The sequence below is a fragment of the Bos javanicus genome, chromosome 2 (assembly GCF_032452875.1).
Source record: "Bos javanicus breed banteng chromosome 2, ARS-OSU_banteng_1.0, whole genome shotgun sequence".
NCBI classification, from domain to species: Eukaryota; Metazoa; Chordata; class Mammalia; order Artiodactyla; family Bovidae; genus Bos; species Bos javanicus.
Genome location: NC_083869.1, coordinates 126981681 through 127006450, shown reverse-complemented (window position 1 = coordinate 127006450; position 24770 = coordinate 126981681). Strand labels below are relative to the sequence as shown.

At 53.0% G+C, this 24770-nt stretch overlaps 1 protein-coding gene across 5 annotated transcripts; it reads left to right on the top strand.

Annotated features, from left to right (window-relative positions):
• The first annotated feature begins 6406 nt into the window (after positions 1-6406).
• On the top strand, positions 6407-24745 carry EXTL1 (exostosin like glycosyltransferase 1). Of its 5 annotated transcripts, none has more exons than XR_009731490.1 (13): positions 6415-8168; positions 15425-15515; positions 15807-15914; positions 16726-16845; positions 17381-17513; positions 17712-17818; positions 18656-18745; positions 18932-18985; positions 19463-19549; positions 20136-20296; positions 22923-23094; positions 23269-23941; positions 24057-24745. XR_009731490.1 is itself a non-coding variant. In XM_061392756.1 (12 exons), exons 1-12 carry the CDS (start codon positions 7393-7395, stop codon positions 23449-23451), a joined length of 2082 nt encoding a protein of 693 aa, XP_061248740.1. In that variant the 5' UTR covers positions 6415-7392; the 3' UTR covers positions 23452-24745. The 5 variants fall into 5 exon arrangements, 3 of the variants coding, with proteins under 3 accessions (XP_061248762.1, XP_061248740.1, XP_061248753.1); XR_009731489.1 differs by having other exon boundaries at positions 23269-24378; positions 24464-24745; XM_061392756.1 differs by having other exon boundaries at positions 23269-24745.
• The last annotated feature ends 25 nt before the right edge of the window (positions 24746-24770 follow it).

Here is a 24770-nt window from a genome sequence, read left to right as displayed (position 1 = left end):
AAACCATGCCCACCATCCTGGTCCATGGAAAAATTGTCTTCCATGAAACTGGTCCCTGGTGCCAAAAAGGTTGGGGACTGCCACCCTACAGCACATGACTGTAACCTTTGGGGTGATCGCTGCTGGTCAGAAATCATTTGTATCGCCATTGGACAGAAGTCCTTTCTATCTTATCTGTTTTCTGTAAGTTAGCATCTTAGTCTCAGGCTTATAAAACATCTGGACCCTAATACATAGGGAGTCACGTGACCCTCAGGGCTGCTAGATGATGCCCCAGTGGACAGATGAAGGTCAAGCACTATCCCCATTGCCTCACTTCCAAGTTCGTACACTCTTCCTTAATAAAGTCAAGTGTTGACAGGATGGGAAAGGGAAGGACTGACCTGCAACCTATATTAAGATTACTTCTGACTGAGAATTCCAGATCTTGTTGCTCTGGAAAGCCTAGTCCTGCTACTATATTAGGCTGATGGTGAGAAATTGAAGGCCCAGGAAGAAAGGGTGTGACTTGTCCAAGGTCACAAGGCATGCCTGGGGGAGAAGCAGAGGGCAGACCTGCTTTTCCCAACTCCCCTCCCAGAGTCCCTTGGGCTGCTCCCCTGGCCCTCGCCCAGGTATGAATTATCTGCTGTGGGCTTAGTGGGACAGACACATTTTAGCAGGAACTGGATCAATACTGCAGGGCCCTGTAAGTCTTCACCACGGTTTGGGGTTATCTGTGCTCCAGCAAGTGAAAGCTGAGACCCCAGAGCCTTCCAAAGCCTTCAGCCCCCGCTCCTGTTAATACTGCAGTGAGACACCCAGATGGTTCCAAGCAGGAGGAAAAAACACCAGCAGATAAGAAGCGGCAGATGGGTTTCCACGGTGATAGCTCCAAGTGTCTTTCTTCTGGAACAGAGATGGGCTTGCAGGAGGAAAAACACAGGGGAGGGAAGGAAAACCCAAATCCTGGCCACAATCTACCCAGATGGACAGCTTGGATATCTTTTGTGCAAATCATCTCCCTGCCCTGGGACCTGAGTGTGAACAGAGGACTTCATTTGTTGGGTGCCTGAGGGTCAGGCATGGTGTTCTGAATGCCAAACATTCATGATCTCATCTAATTCTCTTCCCAGCAAGCCTTTGAGGAAGGAGGTATTAGCAGCATTTTATGATGAAGAAGCAGAAGCACAGAGAGATGAAGCCGCTTGCATAGAAACACAAGCTTGCTCAGTACTCTTGACCACAGCACTCTACAGGGTGCCAAGCCCCTCTCCCCTGGGAGACTAGATATAATCTTTCTGAAAATTTCAGCCCAACCCAGAGAAGGAAGGCCTGGAGGGAGGCAGACTCAGGGTGCAAAGAGGGAACACTTCAAATCAAATACAAAGATGTTAGTGCCCATTTTCTACCTGGGCACCTTGGCCAATGTGACCCCTGGCACCTCAGGTAAGAAGAAACCCCATGCTTAGGCAGCCCCCAGGCAGCGTGATGCCACTATAGAAATGAAACCAACACAGTAGCGCTCAGAGCTCCCGGATGCCAGCGAGAGCACCTCCTTGTCCCCAAATCCGAATAAAAGGCCTGCTACAAACTTACCCTACAGAAAACAAGACTTCTGCCTCCTCCCAGAAGCTTCCAGGCAGGAGCCAGACCCCAGGCCTCTGTCCTCCTCTCCTTGCTTGTCTTCCTCCTCCTATTCACTGCTCTCCACTCCTTCCTGCCCTCTCCCACGCCCTTCTCCCTGAAGTGTGACTTCTCTCCCACTGATCAGAGCCCAGGTACGGGACTGGAACCCCTGGAAGCTTCTATGAACCCTGAAGAGCCTGATGGAGGCCCCAGAGCACTTGGCAGAGCCCAGAGGTATATTTTTAGGATGAGCCCAGGGCAGTCCTGCCTGGCAGGATGCCCTGCTTTCTCTTCCTCCATCCAAGCCCCAGAGCAACTGTGTGATTTGCTTCTGGACAAGTCCAGGCCCCAGCTGGCCTGAGAGCCCCGCTGCAGAGATGGAAGTAGGAGAGGCCTTGTGTGCGGATGCAAGTGTGGGTGTGGGCACGAGCCAGTGTGCCCAGGGCTGGGGCCAGGGGAGCTGGAACAGGATCCATATCCCCACAAACCCCTGACCAGCTGGCTTTGGCCTCCTACCCTCCCAACGTTGTCCATCATCCATTCATTCACTCATTCAACAAGCATGTGTTGGCCATTTATTATACTAATGCTGGGGATGAGAAAGATGAATGTGATATGACTCCTAGCCTCAGAACTGAAATCCTGACCTTCTCCCCCTAATCGGCTCCCCACTCAGTTCATCTCAGTTGACAGCAGCTCCATCCTGCCTGCGGCTCAGGCTCAGGCCAAACCTCACATCCGATCCATCAGCACATTTGTTGTTTTGCCCTGGCTCAAAATAGATCCAGGATCTAACTGCTTCTTATTCCTTTCATCCATGTCACCCTGGTCCAAACCACCATCACAGCTCACCCACCTGACTCACCTGGCCCCACGGGTCTCCCTGCTTCTGTCTCTGCTGCCAAATCAGCCTCTTACCAGAGTCTCAGTGGTGCTGGGAAAACAAGGTCAGACCAGGCATACGGCAGGCAGAGTCCCCACCCAGAACCTGCGCCCGGGCGGGGATGACCTTCCCCTAGAAACACCTTCCACTTACTCCCTCACCTCAAAGCTCAGCTTTTCCTGCTTTTTCTTTTTTTTTTAAATATGTATATATTTGACTCCATCACACCTCACTTGCGGCACATGGAATCTCTTACTTGCGACATGGGAACACTTTAGTTGCGGCATGTGAAATCTAGTTCCCCGACCAGGAATTGAACCCAGGCCCCCTGCATGGGGAGCGCAGAGTCTTAGCCACTGAACCACCAGGGAAGGCCCCATGGAGGCCTGCCTGTAACATTTAACAGTGCAGGCCCTCCCTTTCTCCAGACCACTATTGCCAACTATCTCATGGGGTATGTTACTTGTCTGTTTTGTTTATTGCTGATTTTCCCTCTCAGGAAAGCAAACTCCACCAGAGCAAGATTCTGTTTGCTTGGTTCACTCCCTGAGGGCCTGCCTGGCCCAGAGTAGGGGCTCATTAAGTAGCTGTAGAATGAGTGAGTGACTTGTGGGGTGACCCAGAAAAAAACTGTCCCTGCCTCCACTTCTACCATTTCCTGTCTGTCCCCACACACGCAACCACAGTGACGTCACTGCCTCAGACAGCTTTTCTGGCCCCGTGGGTTAGGCAGCCCCTCTGGGCCCTTCCATAGTCCCCTTCCCTCATCCTGTAATTGCCTGGTAGCTGACCTCTCTTTCCCTAGGACAGTGAATTTCGGGGGAGGGAGTGCATAATGTTTGTCTCACTCAGGAGCTAGAATGGTTCAGAGGTGAAAGGAATGGACAGCCTGGGTCTAAGTCCAGGCTGAGGTGTGGAAATTGAGTCCGGTCACCTAAGCTGGGGCTTCCCTGGCTGTCCAGTGGTTAAGGTCCTTGCTTCCAACACAGGAGGCGCGGGTTCAGTCACTGATCTGGGAACTCAGATCCCATATACCAAGGGGCAAGGCCCAAAAAAGGAAGTTACCTCAGCTCTCTGGGTCCATTTCCTCACCTGGAAAATGGGGATAATAATAGTATCTCCCTCAAAGCCCCCTCAGGAGAGGATTAAATAAACAAATACGCTGGCACTTAGAGCCACAGATGGCACCAAGTATGTTACGAATGTTAGCTATTATTGTTCTTCAGAATTGTATCTCCAGAGCCTGGCACAAAACCTAGCCTGTACTTAGTACTTATTAAGTGTTTGCTGGATGAGGGACTTCCCTGGTAGTTCGGTGGTTAAGAACCCACCTTCCAATGCAGCAGACACAAATTCAACCCCTGGTCAGAGAACTAAGATCCCACATGCCGAGGGGCAACTACTGAGCCCGTGCTCTCTGGAGACCAAACACCACAAATCCCGTGTGCTGTGACTACGACCAGAAGTAGCCAAAATAAATAAATATATATATTTTGTTAAAAAAAAAAAGTATTTGGTGGATGAATGAATGAGTTTGTACAGGCACAGAGGAGAAGGAGCGGCATGAGAACCTAAAGGAGAGCCTAACCCAGCCGGAGAAGAGTCAGGGAAGCTTCGTGTAGGAAGGGAGCTTTGCACCAGTCCCTGGAGGAGGAGGAGTTAGTGCAGGAAGGTGAGAGGCAGCAGCAGCCCCTTTCTCTTGCTGCAGGAGAGAGCCTGATGCCTGTGGAAAGTCAGCGCCTCCCTTAGTGACTGACCCTGTAGTGTGAAGAGGCCAGAGCCCCCCTGTGTGGGCCATTTTGAGGACATTCTTGAGTGTGTGAATGGTGCCCCACCCCAGGCTGGCTGCCCCCTGAGGCCCTAACATTCCTGTGGTGGCTCCCTCATCATGTCAGCAGCCTTCTGAGATCAGGGGAAGGCAAGAAGGCAGGAGGCTAGGACTTCCCTGGTAGTCCAGGGGTTTAGAATCCACCTTCCAATGTGGGGGAAGCGGGGCCAGTCCCTTGTTGGGGAACTAGGATCCCACTTGCCTTGTGGCAACTAAACCCACATAGCAACTACTTGGCCCTCATGCCACCCTACACCACAACAGAGAACCCATGTGTTGCAACCAAGATCTGATGCAGTCAAATAAATAAGTAAATATTTTTAAATTAAAAAAAAGAAAGAAGCCAGGAGACTGTTACTTGTTCAGGGACCCCCCCCGCCCCCGATAGGGTAGGCCTGGCTTTTAACTAGGCTATAGTCTTAAAATGGATATTATTACTCCCTCCCTAGAGAAGCAGGGACAGAGGCCCAACATTGTCCAGCCAGTAAGAGATAGAAACAGAGGCCACTCCAGGTCAGACTGGAGCTCCTGGAAGCCAGTCTGTCTTTCTATCACTTCAGTAACTCCTCATGGGTGACATCACCCATTCCTGACTCCCCACCACAGAGCACAGACCCAAGAACTGAGAGGTAGGGGGTGGCTGGGGGGGACCCTCAGTGGGGTGTGGATTAATGGAGAGTCAGGAAATGGAGCCTTCAGGAAAAAGAAAGGGCTGGTTACTCAGTCATGTCAGACTGTTTGTGGCTCCTCTGTCCATGGAATTCTCCAGGCAAGAATCCTGGAGTGGGCTGCCATTTCCTTTCTCAGGGATCTAACCCAGCTCTCCTGCACTGCAGGCAGATTCTTTACCATCTGAGCCACAGGGAAGCCCTTCACCCTCAGGAAGAACTCCACATATGGACTGGAACAAGGATCCAGTACTACAGACCCTTCCGACAGAGCTCCAGGCAAGGGCTAACCCATGGGCCTGAGTGTAAGGTGTCAGGAAAGGTGCTGAAAAAGCTGGAGCTAGAGTTGGATTGGCAGAGGGTAAGGGTGGAGGGCTGAAGGAAGAGAGACCAATCCTGGGAATAGTTGGAAGCACCTTATCCATTATCACACACCCACACCGCAGCCACTTGATGCCTCATTATCTCATCTGTTGATGGAAGGGGTTAAAATGTGGAGAGCCTGTATCCCAGCCAGGAGCAAGTCCCCCAGCTACAGTGACCAGTGGGAAGCTCTAAGGACTCTAGTCAGGAGCTCAAGGTTCAAATCCCACCCTGCCACTCCTTAGCAGGGTCTCCTTAGAAGATACCATCCCCTCTCTGAGTTTCATTTTGCTCATCCATAGGAAATGGCAGTGATTCTCATCCCTTCATGGGAAATAGATGGGGAAACAGTGGAAACAGTGTCAGACTTTATTTTTTTTGGGGCTCCAAAATCACTGCAGATGGTGACTGCAGCCACGAAATTAAAAGACGCTTACTCCTTGGAAGGAAAGTTATGTCCAACCTAGATAGCGTATTCAAAAGCAGAGACATTACTTTGCCAACAAAGGTCCGTCTAGTCAAGGCTATGGTTTTTCCAGTGGTCATGTATGGATGTGAGAGTTGGACTGTGAAGAAGGCTGAGCACCGAAGAATTGATGCTTTTGAACTGTTGGTGTTGGAGAAGACTCTTGAGAGTCCCTTGGACTGCAAGGAGATCCAACCAGTCCGTTCTAAAGGAGATCAGCCCTGGGATTTCTTTGGAAGGAATGATGCTAAAGCTGAAACTCCAGTACTTTGGCCACCTCATGCAAAGAGTTGACTCCTTGGAAAAGACTCTGATGCTGGGAGGGATTGGGGGCAAGAGGAGAAGGGGACGACAGAGGATGAGATGGCTGGATGGCATCACTGACTCAATGGACGTGAGTCTGAGTGAACTCCAGGAGTTGGTGATGGACAGGGAGGCCTGGTGTGCTGCAATTCGTGGGGTCGGAAAGAGCTGGACACGACTGAACGACTGAACGGAACTGAACTGAAACCTTGGCCTTGGAAGGCTGATGTGAGATAGAGGTTGGAATAGCTCAAGGCCAATCATGAGCTGTGGGCCCTGCTGGTTATCATTATTAGCAATCCAGAAAACTGGTTTGGAAGGGGTTAAGTGGAAAGCTTGCCTCCCAGACAGGAGCCAATCAGAGCTGGCAGGGGAGGAGTCAGGCTGCCGCTGGGAAAGAGATCTAGATTGACCAAACGCTGCCCTGAGAAGGGAGGCGAGACACAGCAGAGCTTGGGAGCCATGGGGCAGGGGCTTGGCAGGGGGTCCCCGGGCTCTGCACCCTGATAGCTCCAAGCCAGAGGGTGCAGGACCAGCTGCTAGAGGTGGAGGGAGGAGGGACTGAGCTGCCTGGACTGGGACAGCGGCAGGGTGGGAGAAGACCAGAACTTAGAGCCCTCCCAGCCCCCCAGGCAGGGGCCACCGGCTGCACTCAGGCCTTGCCCTCAGCTGACCCTGAGAGCCCACATGGGATGTAGGGTCTAATTTTAGCTCCAGCCGCAGGGCCCTCAGCCCAGGAGTGCTTGCCAGTGGACACAGGGTGGCCGGGCTGCTCAGGGGCTGCTCAGAAAGGGGGAGGATTGGGGAAACCAGCCCTGCTTCTGTCCAGCCCTGCACCCTGGCCAGACCGCCTCGTGTGGGAGTCCTGACAGGTCCCCCATGGCCTGGCAGACCGCCCTCCTCTCCCTCAAGGCTAAGGTCAGGGTGTGCAGCCAGGAGGGCAGAAGGACACTGGCTTGCAGTCTGCACAGGGGTTGCATCAGCCTGAGCAGCGCCCAGGGGCAGGGGGCCCTGCTGGGAAGGGCAAAAACTGGCTTGGTTGTCCAAAGGCCGAGGAAGCAGAGTCCGGACCACAAGAAGGCAGGGCCAGAGAGCGGGGTCGTCCCTGGCCTGTGACTTGTGACTTGCTGTTGGATCTTGCCCTCCACAGGCCTCAGTCTTCCCATCTGTACAATGAGGGCACTGACCTAGAAAGTGGATCCCCATCCCAGAGACGCCCCCTCTGAACCCCTGGCTTCCTCTGCTTCCTGCAGCTCTGGCTGTGGGTGGCCACATGCAGTCATGGAGAAGAAAGTCCCTCTGGCTGGCCCTGTCGGCCTCCTGGCTCCTCATCCTGCTAAGAGTCTTCCCAGTTCTCCGCCTGGCAGAGCCTGCCAGACGCCAGGCAGGGGCCCCCAAAGGCTGGCCCCGCTGGCTGGACGCAGAGCTCCTGCAGAGTTTCTCCCAGCCTGGGGAGCTCCTAGAAGATGGCCCTCAACCTCCTCAAGCCCCCCGTGGTGGCAGCTGCTACCAGGGAGCTTGCTTTGATGCCTCGAGGTGCAGAGGTGGTGGCCTCAAGGTGTTCGTGTACCCAGCGGTCGGACCCATCTCTGAGACTCCGCGCAAGGTCCTGACTTCCATCGAGGGCTCCCGCTACCACACAGCCAGCGCTGCGGAGGCTTGCCTCCTCATCCTCGTCCTCAGCCCCGACACCCCTGCTGGAGAGTGCCACCCGGTGCTCCCGCAGTGGGATGGGGGCAAGAACCATCTGGTCCTCAGTCTCCACCCCGCCCCTTGCCTCCGGATCTTCCAGCTGGGACAGGCGATGGTGGCCGAGGCCAGCCCCACGATGGACACCTTCCGGCCCGGCTTTGACGTGGCCCTCCCGCTTCTCCCCGAAGCCCACCCTTTGCGAGGGGGGGCTCTTGGCCAGCTGCAGCAGCACAGCCCCCTCCCTGGGGTGGCCCTGATAGCCATGGCAGAAGAGAGGGGCGGGTGGCGTACGGTGGGCACCAACTTCTCTGCCTGCCCCTGGGATGAGCGCTGTGAGCAGGACCATGGACCCAAGCAGTAAGTGGACCTCTCCCCTTGGGGGCTGGATGGGAGGGGTCTGTGGTGGGAGTGAGCCCAGGAGCCCGGGTAGGATTGAGATAGGCAAATTTAGACCTCAGCTGTAGCAGGAGGGAATCGGGTTAGACAACAGAGAACACGACCAGCAAGATGATAATCTGCTGCAAGAAGTGTTCAAGGCAGATTTTGGAATATTTTCTTGGGGATCTTTAAAAGCATAAAATGTGATTCACTCCTATTTACTCTTCTTTTATGCCAATCCTTCCTTCCCTAACATTTTAGTTAACATACAAGTCTATAGTGCTTACTGTGTGCTTGTGCTAGTCACTCAGTTGTGTCCAACTCTTGGCAACCCCATGGACTGTAGCCCACCAGGCTCCTCTGTCCATGGAATTCTGCAGGCAAAAATACTGGAGTGGGTAGTCATTCCCTTCTCCAGGGGATCTTCCTGACCCAGGGATTGAACCCGGGTCTCTTGCCTTGCAGGCAGATTCTTTACGAGCCACCGGGGAAGTCCCACTATGTGCTAAGCACTTTTTATAAATGATTATCATAAAATAATACTAATCTATATCTTTTAAGTATTGGTGTACCAGACACTAAAGCCCAGAGAGGTTAAATAACTTCCCTGAGGCCACCCAGCCAGAAAGAGTACAGCTAGTATTTTAATCTAGGATTGCGTGGCTCCAAAGCCTTCAGCATTAGAGTTCTGGGTTTTAAGCAGGAGTTTATGATCAATTCTGAGACATGCCTCTGAGCCATGATCACAGATGGAAGCTGCTCCTATGTCTCATTTTGGGGATTAACCTCTAGCCTTTGGCTATAGCAAATATGGATAAAGTCAGACCTGCAAAAGCATTCCCACCAGTGAGAGTGTCTGAATACATACAAGGGACATGGGGACCCATGGGGACATGGAGAACTCATTCAAAAATGTCTCTGTCTGGGCTGGTTGGGGTGATACATCTCAGGTGGTAAAGCAGTTAACCCCTAAGCACCCTAATCCCTCTGCACCCCCAGGAAGCCAGCAATATCCTAGGCTGGCTGGGCAGACTGGAGTTGGAACCTGTCACTCTAGAATCCTTCTCTTGTCCCCTGTGTCAGATATCTCCCTGTTCTTTGCTAGAACAACATGGCTTATTCTGAGCTCCACTTCCCTCCCAGGAATTCTTCACGTGGCCAAGCTCCATTTTTGCCTCTGCCTGGGGCTTCTGGGGCTTCTCTCAGCCACAGGGCTCTTGTGGGAATGGAATCTCTCTACCTCCCAAAGGCATGTGGCCTCCAGGGAGCCCCGCAGCCAGGTTAGGAACAGCAGACCTGTCCCTCAGTCCCCATGGCCCTTCTGCCAGGACCCATCCCTAGCAGGCATCTTCTGGACCGCACCTGAAATGCTGGGGATCCCCCCAGGCACCTCAAGCTCCAAATTCAGATGGAGCTGACCTTTGGTGACAAGGTTCTCCACTCACTTGCCCAGCCTTATGTCTGATTAGACACTTAGCCATTCTTAGTTACAGGAAGTTCTTCTTTCAGCTGACTTTAGTGACTGCTAAATGCTATTGGTTACTGGTGAATCTGAAAGGTATTTTAGCCTGAACTTTGAGAAACTGAAACTTGGGGAGTGCACACGGTAGGTAGGAGCTCACTAAATGTTTACTGATTGAATCCAAACTGGCAGAATTGGCCAGGGTTTTCTAATTGCTGTGGGCCACCGTCTGAGTTGCCTTTTTGATAAGTTTATTTCCAAGGTGTCATGCATGGCAGCGTCTAACTGTCCCCCGAACTTCAAGCAGTTCTGTGTTTGGTCTCCACCTACTTGCAGGCGTCAGGACTTGTAATCTCTGGAGTAGCTGGAGCCTCAGTTTCCCTGTAGTGACAGGCAGCTGTCTGAACAGCTGTCAAGTATAGGGACAGAGAGAGGGAGGCCCACAGCCATGGGCCGGCCCCGGAAGGTAGCCTGAATAAACAAGTACTGGCCAGAGAAAGAGGCAATTCACGGCCCTACCACTGGCCCACATTTACTCCGCCGGGCGTAGGGGGAAGGGTGAAAAGGAGCATTGGGGAGAGCCCGCTCTCCGGGGCGGGTGCTGTGCCAGCCATGGCTAATCCTCTCAAGCACCTTTCAAGGGAGGTGTTACTATCCCCATTTCAGGGAACAGGAAACTGAGGCTCAGAGAGGTGGAGGGAGCCCGCCAAGGGCCTTTGGTGCCAAGCTCCTTGGTTCACCAGGGCCTCCCTCACTGCTCTGATCTGGCACTTACGAGCTGCAGAGCTTGAGATTAAACCGCACATTTCTGGCTCCAAAGCCCATATTTTTCCACCTTCGTTGAACAGTCTCCTGTTGCTCTGGAATAAGCCTCTAACAGTTTAAATTGTTATTTATTTACTTTTATGAATAGGGGATTCATTCACATGGTACAGAATCCCAAAGGCACAGAAGGGTGTGCAGTAATAACTCCCTGCCATTCCTGCCTCCGGCCACCCAGTTTTCCTTCCTGGAGCCAAACACCGTTGCTAGTCTCTCTTGTGTCTTTTCTGAAGTACTCTGTGTGGATATAAACGTGCATAGGTTCTTCCCTGCTTTTTTTTTAAATATAAATTTAATGCACGTTTTAAGATCCCCTGCCCTGTCGCCACTGTGCCCAGGAGGTGCAGTGCCTAGGGCCCATGATATTGTAGGAGCCCATGAAACTGTTTTCATTTCTTTGAAAATCAGAAGGAAAAAAGAAATGAACTTTTAAATAGAAGAAAATGCTTTAATATATTCGTATGTTCATTTTTATACCAACACAGTTGTCGAATATAATTTTTATAATATTTTTATGGTTGAGGGGCTGCAAAGGCCAGAGCCTAGGGCTTTGCAAATTGCAATGTGGCCCTGCCTGGGGCCATGGGTGGAGTCACCTCATCAGCAGTCTTGGGCACTGAGGCCCCAGGTCCATGGCAAACACTTTACAGAGTCACAGATGATCAGCAGTCACCATGACATCCCTTCTACAACACACACACACACACACACGTGCACACACACACACACACATGCCGTGCAGTGCTCAACCAGCCTCTGATAGGGAACTCGACACCTCCCGAGGCCACTCACTGACTACTCTCAGCCAGCTCCATTACTAGAATTTGTGCCAAAACTGACCTTTCAGACATTTGGCCCATTGGTGCTGAGTCTCTCCTCTGTTGCACACTGAGCTTTCATTTGTCTAGCACCACTGAGCGCCCATTCTCTGCTGGGTGCTCTGCTTGGCCCTGGGGATACTGGCTGAAGGAGGCACAGCCCCAACCCTCAAGTAGCTCAGTCTTATTAGAGAGACAGACAAGTCCCTGGTTATGACAGACATTGTTAAGCAGAGAGAGGCTGGGCAAGCTGCCTGCCTGGCTCCTCTACTTCTGAGCTGTGCAACCTCTTTAGGTCTCAGTTTCCTCATCTGTAAAATGGAGCATACACATACCTCTCATCTCCTAGGGCTGCTGTGAGAATGAAGTGAGTCTAAGTACTTAATCCACTTAGAACAAAGGACATGCTCAGTGAAGGTTCAGTTCAGTTCAGTTCAGTCACTCAGCCATGTCCGACTCTTTGTGACCCCATGAATCGCAGCATGCCAGGCCTCCCTGTCCATCACCAACTCCCGGAGTTCACTCAGACTCACGTCCATTGAGTCAGTGATGCCATCCAGACATCTCATCCTCTGTCGTCCCCTTCTCCTCTTGCCCCCAATCCCTCCCAGCATCAGAGTCTTTTCCAATGAGTCAACTCTTCGCATGAGGTGGCCAAAGTACTGGAGTTTCAGCTTTAGCATCATTCCTTCCAAAGAAATCCCAGGGCTGATCTCCTTCAGAATGAACTGGTTGGATATCCTTGCAGTCCAAGGGATTCTCAAGAGTCTTCTCCAACACCACAGCTCAAAAGCATCAATTCTTTGGTGCTCAGCTTTCTTCACAGTCCAAATCTCACATCCATACATGACCACTGGAAAAACCATAGCCTTGACTAGCCGGACCTTTGTTGGCAAAGTAATGTCTCTGCTTTTGAATATGCTATCTAGGTTGGACATAACTTCCCTTCCAAGGAGTAAGCATCTTTTAATTTCATGGCTGCAGTCATCATCTGCAGTGATTTTGGAGCCTAAAAAAATAAAGTCTGACACTGTTTTCACTGTTTCCCCATCTATTTCCCATGAAGGGATGGGACCAGATGCCATGATCTTAGTTTTCTGAATGTTGAGCTTTAAGCCAACTTTTTCACTCTCCTCTTTCACTTTCATCAAGAGGCTTTTGAGTTCCTCTTCACTTTCTGCCATAAGGGTGGTGTCATCTGCATATCTGAGGTTATTGATATTTCTCCCAGCAATCTTGATTCCAGCTTGTGTTTCTTCCAGCCCAGCGTTTCTCATGATGTACTCTGCATATAAGTTAAATAAGCAAGGTGACACACAGCCCTGACGTAATCCTTTTCCTTTTTGGAACCAGTCTGTTGTTCCATGTCCAGTTCTAACTGTTGCTTCCTGACCTGCATACAGGTTTCTCGAGAGGCAGGTCAGGTGGTCTGGTATTCCCATCTCTTTCAGAATTTTCCACAGTTTATTGTGATCCACACAGTCAAAGGCTTTGGTATAGTCAATAAAGCAGAAATAGATGTTTTTCTGGAACTCTCTTGCTTTTTCGATGATCCAGCGGATGTTGGCAATTTGATCTCTGGTAAGGTTAACTCAGTTCATTACTACTTCAGGGCACGGAGAGGCTGTGGGAGCAGAGGAAGGCGCCATCTCTGGAGAGACCATGGAGGGCTTCCCAGAGGAGGTGATATTTGAACTTTAGACATTAAGACAGAGCAAGGGGAGCTCTTCAGGCTGCAAGGCAGGGAAGGGTGCTTCAGGCTGAAGAAGGATGTGCAAACACACAGAGGGGGCAGTGGAGGTTAACGAGGACTGACTGGTACAGTTTATTCAGTAAGTTCTCTGGCTCTGGTTTCTCTGTAGCCTTCAACTTAGGAGTTTTCAGTCCTTTAGGGGTTTACTGTGGCTTTTAGTGAGATGGAGGGTGTCCTGTTTTTAACTTGCAGCTTCTCCCAGGAGAAGCCTGATGGACACCTGAGTATCAGACAAAGAATGCTGGGTCCGCTGGGAGACCCCTGGGCAGCAGCTCCAGGGGGCCCAGATAACCCAGGGTCAGGGGCCAGCACACCTTGGTTCTAGTTCCAGCAGAGCCCCCACCCTTTTCTGAGACCCTGAGCCAGTCCTCGGGCTCTCTGAGACTCAGTCTCCCCATCTGTTCAAGGAAGGTTGGTCCAGAGGCTAACTACTCCTAGGATTGCTTCCTGAAAGTTCAGACTCAGGACCAGGCAGGCTGTAGGTGAGAAGGGTCCTGGGATCCCCTCGGCCTTACTCCTCAGTCCCACTCAGAGCAGGCCTATGGGCCCCAGAGTCCTGTGCACACCCATGTTTGCACATACACACACACCACACCACACACACACACACACCACACACACACACACCACACACACACACCACACCACACACACACACACACACACACACACCACACACACACACCACACACACACACACACCACACCACACACACCACACACACATCACACACACCACACCACACACACACACACACACACCACACCACACCACACACACACCACACCACACACACACACACCACACCATACACACACCACACACACATACCACACCACACACACACCACACCACACACACACACACCACACCACACACACACCACACACACACACACCACACACACACACCACACCACACACACACACACACACCACACCACACACACACACCACACCACACACACACACACACACACACCACACACCACACACACACACACACACACACACACACCACACCACACACACACACACACCACACCACACCACACACACACCACACCACACACACACACCACACCACACACACACACCACACCACACACACACACCACACCACACACACACACACCACACCACACACACACCACACACACATACACCACACACACACACACACCACACCACACACACACCACACACACACACACCACACCATACACACACACACCACACACACACACCACACACCACACACACACACACACCACAAACACACCCCATAGCCTGGAGTCCTGTGCACATCCATGCGTGCGTGCGCACACGCACATACATGCACACACACACACACCACAAACACACCCCATAGCCTGGAGTCCTGTGCACACCCATGTGTGCATGCGCACACACACACACACACATATACACACACCCCGTAGCCCGGAGTCCTGTACACACCCATGCATGTGTGTGCACACACACACACCACAAACACTCCCCCACACACACAGACACACCCGCAGCTCGGAGTCTTGTGCACACCCATGCATGCGTGTGCACGCGCACACACACACACACACACACACACCCCTGCAGCTCAGAGTCTTGTGCACACCCATGCGTGCGTGTGCGCACACACACATGCACACACACACCCGTGCGAGCGCACACACACACACACACACACCCCGTAGCCAGGTCATGGCACTTCTTCCCTGGCCAAGCAGTCCCAGGGTAGGCAGTGGCTCTGAGGAGGCTGTGACTTCTACCCTGCCCCCTACAGACACGCGGCCTGAGGGTGGCCCTGGGCCTGGGGGGAGGGGAGGGGGAGGAACAGAGGAGGCCTGTCCTCTGGGCGAGGGCCCTCTCTGGGCAGCTGCTTCCTGTGTGGTTCCAGGCTGGGGGCCCAGCCCACCTTCGGACAGAAGAGCCTTTCACGGGCCTGGGCTCTGAGGATTGGGGGAGGGCAGGGCATGGAGGCCACTCAGGTGAGGGGTGCCCAGAAGTCTGCGTGTGGCGAGTGGTGGGAGGGCAAACACATATGTACGTGCCCAAGTCAGCGGAAACAGCAGCTCAGCTGCCTCCCATTTTGCAAATGTGCAAACCATGGTCCAGAGAAGAGAAGGGAGGTGCCTAATCCTGAGGGCAGCGGCGGAGCTTGAGCTCGGGGTTCCTGCCTGCTGCCTTAGCAGTGGGACAGGGACAGTGTGTGGCTGTGCGTGTGCAAGAATGTTAAAATATGGGAACATGATGGTGGGCTTGCACACTGTGAATTTGGGAGTGTTAGTGTGGAGAGCTGGGGGGGCATCCAGGGAGCTGGGTGGGGGCAGCTGTCTTAGGCTTTCTATGTGCAGGACCTCTTCCTGTGCCTCTTCAGGACCCACCCCAGGGCGACGCTACCCAACGCCACCTTCTGCCTCATCCCTGGCCGCGATCCTGATGCTTTGCACTTCCTTCAAGCCCTGCAGGTACAACCCTGATGGGGGCACCCCCCAGCCATCTCCCCCCACACTCCTGAACTGGAAGGGTAGTCTAAGCCCAAACCAATGGGAAGGGGTGGTGAGCTGCCCACTCCTTTACTCTGAGACTCAGGTGTGTCTCCAGCCATATTCACTACACCCCGTGCAAAATAACACCCCATCCCCAGAAAAAATCCCACTTTTCTATCTTCTTTACCCCTTGCCCCCAGTGCAGCAGAGAGGAGGGGTGAGTGTGTGCAGGGTGGGACTGGGCTCCCCAGTGACCCCCCTACCCCCCAGGCTGGCTGCATTCCTGTGCTTCTCAGCCCTCGCTGGGAGCTGCCCTTCTCAGAAGTCATCGATTGGACCAAGGCGGCCGTTGTAGCTGACGAGAGGCTCCCACTTCAGGTAGCTCAGGGCCCTGCCCGTGGGGTGGGGACTGGACTCGGGACATGGGGGGACCCTGGGATCCTAGCCCTCACTCCTATCCTCCATTTATGTATATTGATGACTTTACCCCCCAGCCCTAAGCCTCTGGGGTTCTGAGAGCAAGTCCTCAGCCTCTTTCAGCCTCAGTTCCCCCATCTGTACAATGGGATAAGTTAGACTAGATGATTTCCATGGGCCCAATCCCACCGGTCCATGACTGCTTAAGTACTTAGCTTAAGGAAAAGTCACACAAAAATCCAAAATCTGAGCGCCTACATGGAGCTTGGAGTGGGAAAGCAAAATGCTCAGTGATTTTCCCGTCTGATGAAACTAACTTTGCCCATCTCTGAAAAATAGAAACGTAAGCCTCGAATCTCCTGAGAAGTGGAGAACAGGGCAAGAAGCTAACAGGAATAGCTTCCTTTCACTGAGCCTCTACAATGTGCTAAACACTTAATATATATCAGCTAATTTAATCCTTGCAACCACCCTATGAGGCCAGTACTATCTGTCCACTTTACAGATGAGGAAACAGACTCAAAGAGGTTAAGTGCTTTGTCCACAGTCACACAGTTACTAAGTGGGATTTAAACCCAGCTCTGTGTGACCCTTGAACACTTGATTGCTAAATTACCTGGGATTTTGCCAAGGATGACAGCTGCCAACCCATGTAGAGAACCACAGGGAGCCGACTTCTGGTTCCAGACCCCCACCCTAGGTTGTCCCCACACCAGGTGAGTCAGAGCCTGCCAGGGCCGCATGCCTCTTTCTTTTCTCCCTCTGGCCCCAGGTCCTGGCTGCCCTCCAGGAGATGCCCCTCACACGGGTCCTTGCCCTGCGTCAGCAGGCCCAGTTTCTGTGGGATGCGTACTTCTCCTCCGTGGAGAAAGTCATCCACACCACTCTGGAGGTGAGGGGGACTCACCCGAGGGGGGCTCGGATGCCTGGCTCCACCCCATCCCTGTCCCCTCGCCATGCCCCTCTCTTCTAACACCTCCTCTGCCCTGGTGCTTAGGCGTCCCCTTTGAAGATGCTTCTGGGAAGAATCTGAGACTTGGCTCCGAGCTCTTGAATGAGCTCCTTCTCCGGTCTTGGCCCAGTTTCCCCCTCTCTAGAGCGACATCTGTAGCAAACAGATTGCTAAGCATCCGACAGCTCCAGCTGATGGGCGCTGGTTGCCTGGGGCTTGTGTTGGGAGGGATTCTGGTTCCGGAAAGAACGTCATGGCCTGTTCGTGGTGTCTGCCACGAGTGCAGACAGCATCAGGCAGTGACCCCTACTCTGGACTCTGAACCCTGCTGTCCCCAGACATCTGGTGATGCCGATGCTGCCTTCCCCGATTCCTGGAGGGGGAGGTGTGGGGCTGCACCGGGTCCTCGCTTCCTCAGGCCCCGCCCACCACCACACTAGCCACGCCCTCTGCCCAGCCTTCTCTCCTTTCCCAGATTATTCAGGACCGAGTCTCTGGAGCATCTGCTCACCCCTCGCTGCTGTGGAACAGCCCCCCAGGGGCACTCCTGGCCCTGTCCACTTTCTCCACAAGCCCCTCAGACTTCCCTTTCTACCACCTACAACAGGGTGAGTGCCCTAGGGATGGGACAACTTGAAGTCCCCTCATCAACTCGCCCCAAGTCTGCCCCAGCCTCAGCCCTAAGGTCCTACCAAACCCCTCTCCAAATCCCCCACCCCTCCCGGCTCCCCAGGTTCCCAGCTCAGGTCATTCTCCAGGGGGTTCTGTTCCCTCCCACACTAACAGCCTGTGTCTCATTCCTCCAGGCTCTCGTCCTCTGGGCAGGTTCAGTGCCCTGATTTGGGTGGGGGCTCTAGGCCAGCCTCCCCTGAAGCTCATCCAGGCGGTGGCAGGCGCCCAGCACTGTGCCCAGGTCAGTCCCCTTGCCAGCTGGGGTGCTTGGATACAGAGTTGGGGCAAGGAACAGGGCGGGGCCCTTGAAGACATCTGGACACCAAGGATAACCACACATTGTGGGAGAGCCATGGGAAGGATTTTCAAGTACCATTGCTGCCTTCCTCTTTCAGTTCCAAGTTCCTCCCTAGGTCCTTTCCCCCACCTCCATCCCCTCTTCCCTCATGGAAACTGATGAAGCCCCCTGAAAAACAGGCACCTCTTGGGAGGTTGAAGTAAACGTACATGCATTCATTTGCTCATCCGGCATTTTCTGAGCACCCTGGGCTTGATGCTGAGGATGCAGAGAAAAAGCAGGAAAGGAGTCTGCCCCAGATTCATATTTAGTTAGCATCTCCCAGCACACAGACTGTCAAATGTCACTTCCAGAGAAACCAGATAGGCTCTCGAGAGTACTTGGAAAGGAAATAAGCAGTTTGTTCAGCCAGAGCACAGATGGAGCAGCTTCAAAGATGGGACACTTGAGCTGGGCTGGGAATGATAAAAGAGCAAGAGGAAGAGAATTAAAACCTTCGAGAAAAGATGGGGATGGGGTCAGGGTCCAGGGTAGGTGTGACCTGAGCTCTAACGCTACAGGTAGCGTGTGTGTTACTGGACTTCATGCCTTCCAGAAGCCCAGAGGCAAAAACAGGGCAGCCATAAATGCACCTTGGATCCAACTAAATTCCTTCCAAAGTCACATACAACAGTGGCTCCCCTAAACTTTTTCCACCCTGAGAAAGAGTACTCCTGGGACACCTCCACCACCACCTTCTGCCCCAGACTTCAGGACATCCTCCCCCGTCTTTCCTTCTAGATCTTGGTTCTCTGGAGCAGTAAGAAGCCACCCCCACCCAGGTGGCCTGAGACAGCAGTGCCCTTGACAGTCCTTGATGGGCACAGGAAGGTGAGGATGGGGAGGGGCACAGGAAGGGCAGAAGGCTGGGATCTGGGGAACACACACACAGCAGGGTTGACTTGGGCCTGAGCCACAGCTGGACTTCAAGTTGGGCCTGGAGAAATCAGACCGTGGGTTTCAGCTGCAGGCCTAATAGAAATGATTCTCTTCCGTCCTTGTGAATTGTACCACCAGAGAACCAGGTTTTGTGTGATGAGGGAAGGCAGAGGGACTACCTTGCTGTCTCAGGTAAGGGAGAGAGGGGAAACTTGGGCAGGTGGCAGCATTTGGGGCGGGGGTGGGGATGGTGCAGGTGGCTTCTGAGAATCTGGGATGGTGTGACACAACCGCTCACTGTGCCATCCTGGGCAAGCCCATCTCTCCGAACCTGTCTCTTTGAAACAAAGGATGTTTAACAACCCCTTCCAGGGTTGAGGTGGGCATCTGATGTGACACTAGAGGAATCCTGAAATGTCAAACCTGGAAGGAACCTAGACACCAATGGCCCCATTTAATCAAAGGGCGAACTGAAATCCACAGAGGGAAAGCGAGGTCCTTGGGTCCGAGTTCCTTGCAGACTTGTTTTCATGGCTCTTCTTTTTACACCATGCCTGCGGGGGGTGGCGGGGCGGGGGGGATCCTGCTTAGCAGATTTTCAGATTCTCACCATGGGAGCCTGGGGAGGGGTCCCACAGCTGAGTTGCCCTCCACCCCGTCCCCCTGCAGGCCAGTGACCGCTTCCTCCCGTACAGCGCCATCAGCACCGATGCCATCCTGAGCCTGGACGCCCACAGCAGTCTTTCCACAAGTGAGGTGAGTACCCCCCAAGAGGACCCCTGTGTGGGTCCTGGCAGCCCCTCAGAGTCCGGGAGCTGGGATGATCAAAGATCAAGAGGTCTAGCCTCCTGCTTTAGAAATCACCCAGGTGAGCCATCAGCCTCCTCCTTAGAAATCTAACAGAAGCTTTCCACAGATTCTTTGGTCTTCCCTGGTGGCTCAAATGGTAAAGAATCTGCCTGCAATGCAGGAGACCCCGGTTCAAGCCCTGGCTCAGGAAGATCTCCTGGAGAAGGGAATGGCTACCCACTCCAGTATTCTTGCCTGGAGAATTCCATGGACAGAGGAGCCTGGCGGGCTAAGTCCATGGGGTTGCAAAGGATCGGACACAACTGAGCGACTTTCACTTCACAGACTCTCTGAAAACATTTTCAGTTTCCAGCTGCAAAAGCACTGTTTCTATTTCCCAGTTGGGGAGTTCCTAAGCAATCCCCGGGCATTTTCAGGCTGCCATCTCCTCTCCCCCGAGTCCCCTCAGCCGGGCTGGCCTTGACTCCGTGTCTCCGATGTTCCTGGCTCAGCAGAAAGTCCTTCCTCACACCTCACTTAAATATCTCCCCAGGTGGACTTCGCTTTCATGGTATGGCAGAGCTTCCCGGAGCGGATGGTCGGCTTTCTCACATGGAGCCACTTCTGGGATGAGACCCAGGGGGGCTGGGGCTACACCGGAGAGAGGGCCAATGAATTCTCCATGGTTCTCACCTCAGCTGCCTTCTACCACAGGTACCGATGGTAACGCGGGCACTGGACTCAGAGGGCCACAGAGACCCCCCTCTTTGAACCAGGAGCAGGGTGGTATGGGAGTGGACACATACAGCCAGCATATCGCCCCGAGATCCAGGTTCAAGGCCACTTCCCAGTGCTGTGATGGGCAAGTCTCCCCACCTCTCTTGAGGTTCAGTTTCCTCATTTGTAAGTGTATTCACCTCACAGGGCTGGTGTGACCATCACCTAAGAAAAGTACATGACGTCCTTCGCACACAGAGAGTCAACCAAAGGCAGCTAGTGGTATTTTAAGTAGAGCCATGCAGAGGCCATGGACAGGGTTTGGATTTGGGGGAGGTGTGGTAAATCCACAGCCTCCCTGAAGCTACTCTTTGGGCTTCCACCTTTGAAGGCCTGGGATCCAGCTGATCCTTTCCTCCTGCCTGAATTCAGACTCAGAGCCCAGGTGAGGGCCCCCAAGGAGCCTAAGGGAGAGGAGAGTTCAGTCGGTTCAGTCGCTCAGTCATGTCCGACTCTTTGTGACCCCATGGACTGCAGCACAGCAGGCTTCTCTGTCCATCACCATCTCCCAAAGTTTGCTCAAACTCATGTCCATTGAGTCGGTGATGCCATCCAACCATCTCATCATCTGTCGTCCCCTTCTCCTACTGCCTTCAATCTTTCCCAGCATCAGGGTCTTTTCCAGTGAGTCAGTTCTTCACATCAGGTGGCCTAAGTATTGGAGTTTCAGCTTCAACATCAGTCCTTCCAATGAATATTCAGGCCTGATTTCCTTTAGGATGGACTGGTTGGATCTCCTTGCAGTCCAAGGGACTCTCAAGAGTCTTCTCCAATACCAGAGTTCAAAAGCATCAATTCTTTGGTGCTCAGCTTTCTTTATAGTCCAACTCTCACATCCATACATGACTACTGGAAAAACCATAGCTTCAACTGGATGGACCTTTGTTGGCAAAGTAATGTCTCTGCTTTTTAATATGCTGTCTAGGTTGGTCATAAGTTTTCTTCCAAGGAGAAAGCACCTTTCAATTTCATGGCTGCAGTCACCATCTGCAGTGATTTTGGAGCCAAGGAAAATAGTCTCTCACTGTTTCCATTGTTTCCCCATCTATTTGCCATGAAGTGATGGGACTGGATGCCATGATCTCTGTTTTCTGAATGTTGAGTTTTAAGCCAGCTTTTTCACTCTCCTCTTTCACTTTCAAGAGGCCCTTTAGTTCTTCTTTGCTTTCTGCCATAAGGGTAGTGTCATCTGCATATCTAAGGTTATTGATATTTCTCCCGGCAATCTTGATTCCAGCTTGTGCTTCTTCCAGCCTGGCATTTTGCATGAAGTACTCTGCATATAAGTTAAATAAGCAGGGTAACAATATACAGCCTCGACATACTCCTTTCCCAATTTGGAACCAATCTGTTGTTCCATGTCCAGTTCTAACTATTGCTTCTTGACCTGGAAACCTCCTGAGGTTTCTCAAGAGGCAGGTCAGGTGGTCTGGTATTCCCATCTTTTTCAGAATTTTCCACAGTTTGTTGTGATCCACACAGTCAAAGTCTTTAACATAGTCAATAAAGCAGAAGTAGATGTTTTTCTGTAACTCTCTTGCTTTTTCTATGATCCAATGGATGTTGGCAATTTGATCTCTGGTTCCTCTGCCTTTTCTAAATCTAGTTTGAACATCTGGAAATTTGAAACCTGGCTTGGAGAATTTGAGGCATTACTTTGCTAGTGTATGAGATGAGTGCAATTGTGCGGTAGTTTGAACATTCTTTGGCATTGCCTTTCTTTGGGATTGGAATGAAAACTGCCCTTTTCCAGTCCTGTGGCCACTGCTGAGTTTTCCAAATTTGCTGGCATATTGAGTGCAGCACTTTCACAGCATCATCTTTTAGGATTTGAAATAGCTCAATTGGAATTCCATCACCTCCACTAGCTTTGTTCATAGTGATGATTCCTAAGCCCAACTTCACTTTGGACCCCAGGATGTCTGGCTTTAGGTGAGTGATCACACCATCATGGTCATCTGGGTCGTTAAAATCTTTTTTGTATAGTTCTGCTGTATATTCTTGCCACCTTTTCTTAATACCTTCTGTTTCTGTTAGGTCCATACCATTTCTGTCCTTTATTGTGGCCATCTTTGCATGAAATGTTCCCTTGGTATCTCTAATTTTCTTGAAGAGATCTCTACCCTTTCCCATTCTATTGTTTTCTCTATTTCTTTGCACTGATCACTGAGGAAGTCTTTCTTATCTCTCCTTGCTATTCTTTGGAACTCTGCATTCAAGATGGGTATAGTTTCCCCTTTCTCCTGTGCTTTTAGCTTCTCTTTTTTCTCAGCTATTTGTAAGGCCTCCTCAGACAACCATTTTGCCGTTTTGCATTTCTTTTCTCTTTTGCATTTCATTTCACTATTGGCTGCAGAGAAGCCACAGGGCACAGAGTAGTGGAGAGCAGAGCATACACGGGATGGGAGCTCCTGGAGGCGGCCAGGGCTCAGAAAAGGGTGCAGGACTTTCACAGGAAGCTTAGGAATTGGAATCAATGGGAGAGTGAGGCCAGGAGGGAGAAGAATTCGGCCTTGGGGGGGAATGGGGCTGCACCCTCTCCTGTTCCTCTCCTCTCACCCAGGTATTACCACACCCTCTTCACCCACTCCCTGCCCAAGGCTCTGAGGACCCTGGCAGATGAGTCACCCCCCTGCGTGGATGTCCTGATGAACTTTCTAGTAGCAGCCGTCACCAAGTTGCCGCCTATCAAGGTGCCCTATGGGCCGTGGCATCAGGAGGCCAAACCTCCACTGGTGAGGACCCATGGGCGTGGTCGGCACTGGGAGGGCCCTGGCTAGGGAAGCCACGCTCTGTCTAACCCAAATCCTTTGTGCTGCACGGGACGGGCGGGGGGGAGGGGCGGCAGGGCGGGGTTCCAAGTAAGAGAAGCCACCCCTCCCCAGCGCATTCTCCGCCCCCCCTCTTAGGTGCCTGGGAGTCCGCGGCTCAGATCGGAGCCTCGGCCGGCCGCCCAGGACTGCATCAACCAGATGGCCGCAGGGTTCGGCCACATGCCCCTCGTGTCCTCGCGCCTCCGTCTAGACCCAGTGCTCTTCAAAGACCCGGTGTCCGTGTTGCGTAAGAAGTATCGCAGCCTGGAGAAGCCCTAGGAGGAACCAACCAGCTGAGACCCTAGCCCGGCTCCCAGGGGGCGCTGCAACCTGCCCGCGATTGGGGGCGGGGATGGAGCCGCAGCCCCCTCCCCTGGGATATCTAGAGACCCAATCCAGGCTGCCGGAGAGCCCAACACGGCCGATCCCGATTGGCCAGCAACCGCCTCGCCCCACCCTCCAGCCCAGGGGCAGTTCTCTCGTGCTCTGCACTACCTCTGCCGCCTGCCCTCTGCCTTCGCAGACCCTTTACCTGGAATGCCTTTCTCGGCTTCTCTGCCGAGCTAACATCTGCTTCTCTTTCAGGTTCTCGCCTCCTCCACGAACCTGCCCGACCCCCACCCCCGCCCCGATCCTCTGCGCTTTCACAGCCGGTGTGTCCCGTAGTCCCCTTATTCATGCTGCCTTGCACAGGTACAGTCAGGCCCCCAGGACTGACCCGGGAGCCCCAGGAGGGCAGGGCCGTGGCCTCTTCTCTCTGGCCTGGCAGGTACGCCACAAATATTTGACGACCAGATAGACATCAGCTACGTGCCTGGGCCCTGTGCCCACAGTGGGCGGGGCGTGGACAAGGTGTGCCGAATGAACTCCACGCCTACACCCAGGGAGGCATCTTTGCCGCAGGTTCCTGGCTTGCCGGGCACGATCCTGGAGCCCCAGGGATGGAGCAAAGACGCGCCGAGGAGCCAGTTTCAGGGCTTCCTTCTCGACCGGGCGGAGCAGAGTTGGGAGGGGAGGAGATGGAAACGCCGGTGGCCCCTCAGGCCCGGGCGGCTCAGGCACTGCCGTCGTCCCGCACTACCAGCCTCGTCCATTAGAGGTCAGCACCGAGCCGCGCTTCCTATTCCGGGACCGAGAGTGAAAGTCGCTCAGTCTTGTCCGACTCTTTGCGATCTCATGGGCTATACAATCCATGGAATTCTCCAGGTCAGAATACTGGAGTGGGTAGCCTTTCCCTTCTCCAGGGGATCTTCCCAACCCAGGGATCGAGCCCAGGTCTCCCGCATTGCAGGCGGATCCAGGACTGAGAATGGAGTTCTAAACGCCTGCCGTGTGCGGGGTCTTGGAGGTTGGTTGGTGGTGCCCAGTTTGACGTCTGAAAACTGGTTTGGCCCACACACTTGGGACTAAGAAGGGGGCCGTTTCTAGGTGGGCTGAGTGGTAGCAGGGGCGGTCCCCAGGGCCCTGGTAGTGAGAGTAGAGAAGGGGAGGGGACGCTGGGTCCTCCTGGGCTCACCCACCCGGAATTGGAATTATCACTTCCGAAATAAAAGCGCGTGTCCTTGCCGCCTCACGCTCAGGCTATAAATACCTCCAAA

Coding starts and splice junctions, on each gene's coding strand:
- EXTL1 (XM_061392756.1), top strand. CDS start 7,393: ATGCAGTCATGGAGAAGAAAGTCCCTCTGGCTGGCCCTGTCGGCCTCC. Junction 15,516..15,806: donor ACTTCCTTCAAGCCCTGCAG/GTACAACCCTGA, acceptor CCTACCCCCCAG/GCTGGCTGCATTCCTGTGCT. Junction 17,514..17,711: donor TTTCTACCACCTACAACAGG/GTGAGTGCCCTA, acceptor TCATTCCTCCAG/GCTCTCGTCCTCTGGGCAGG.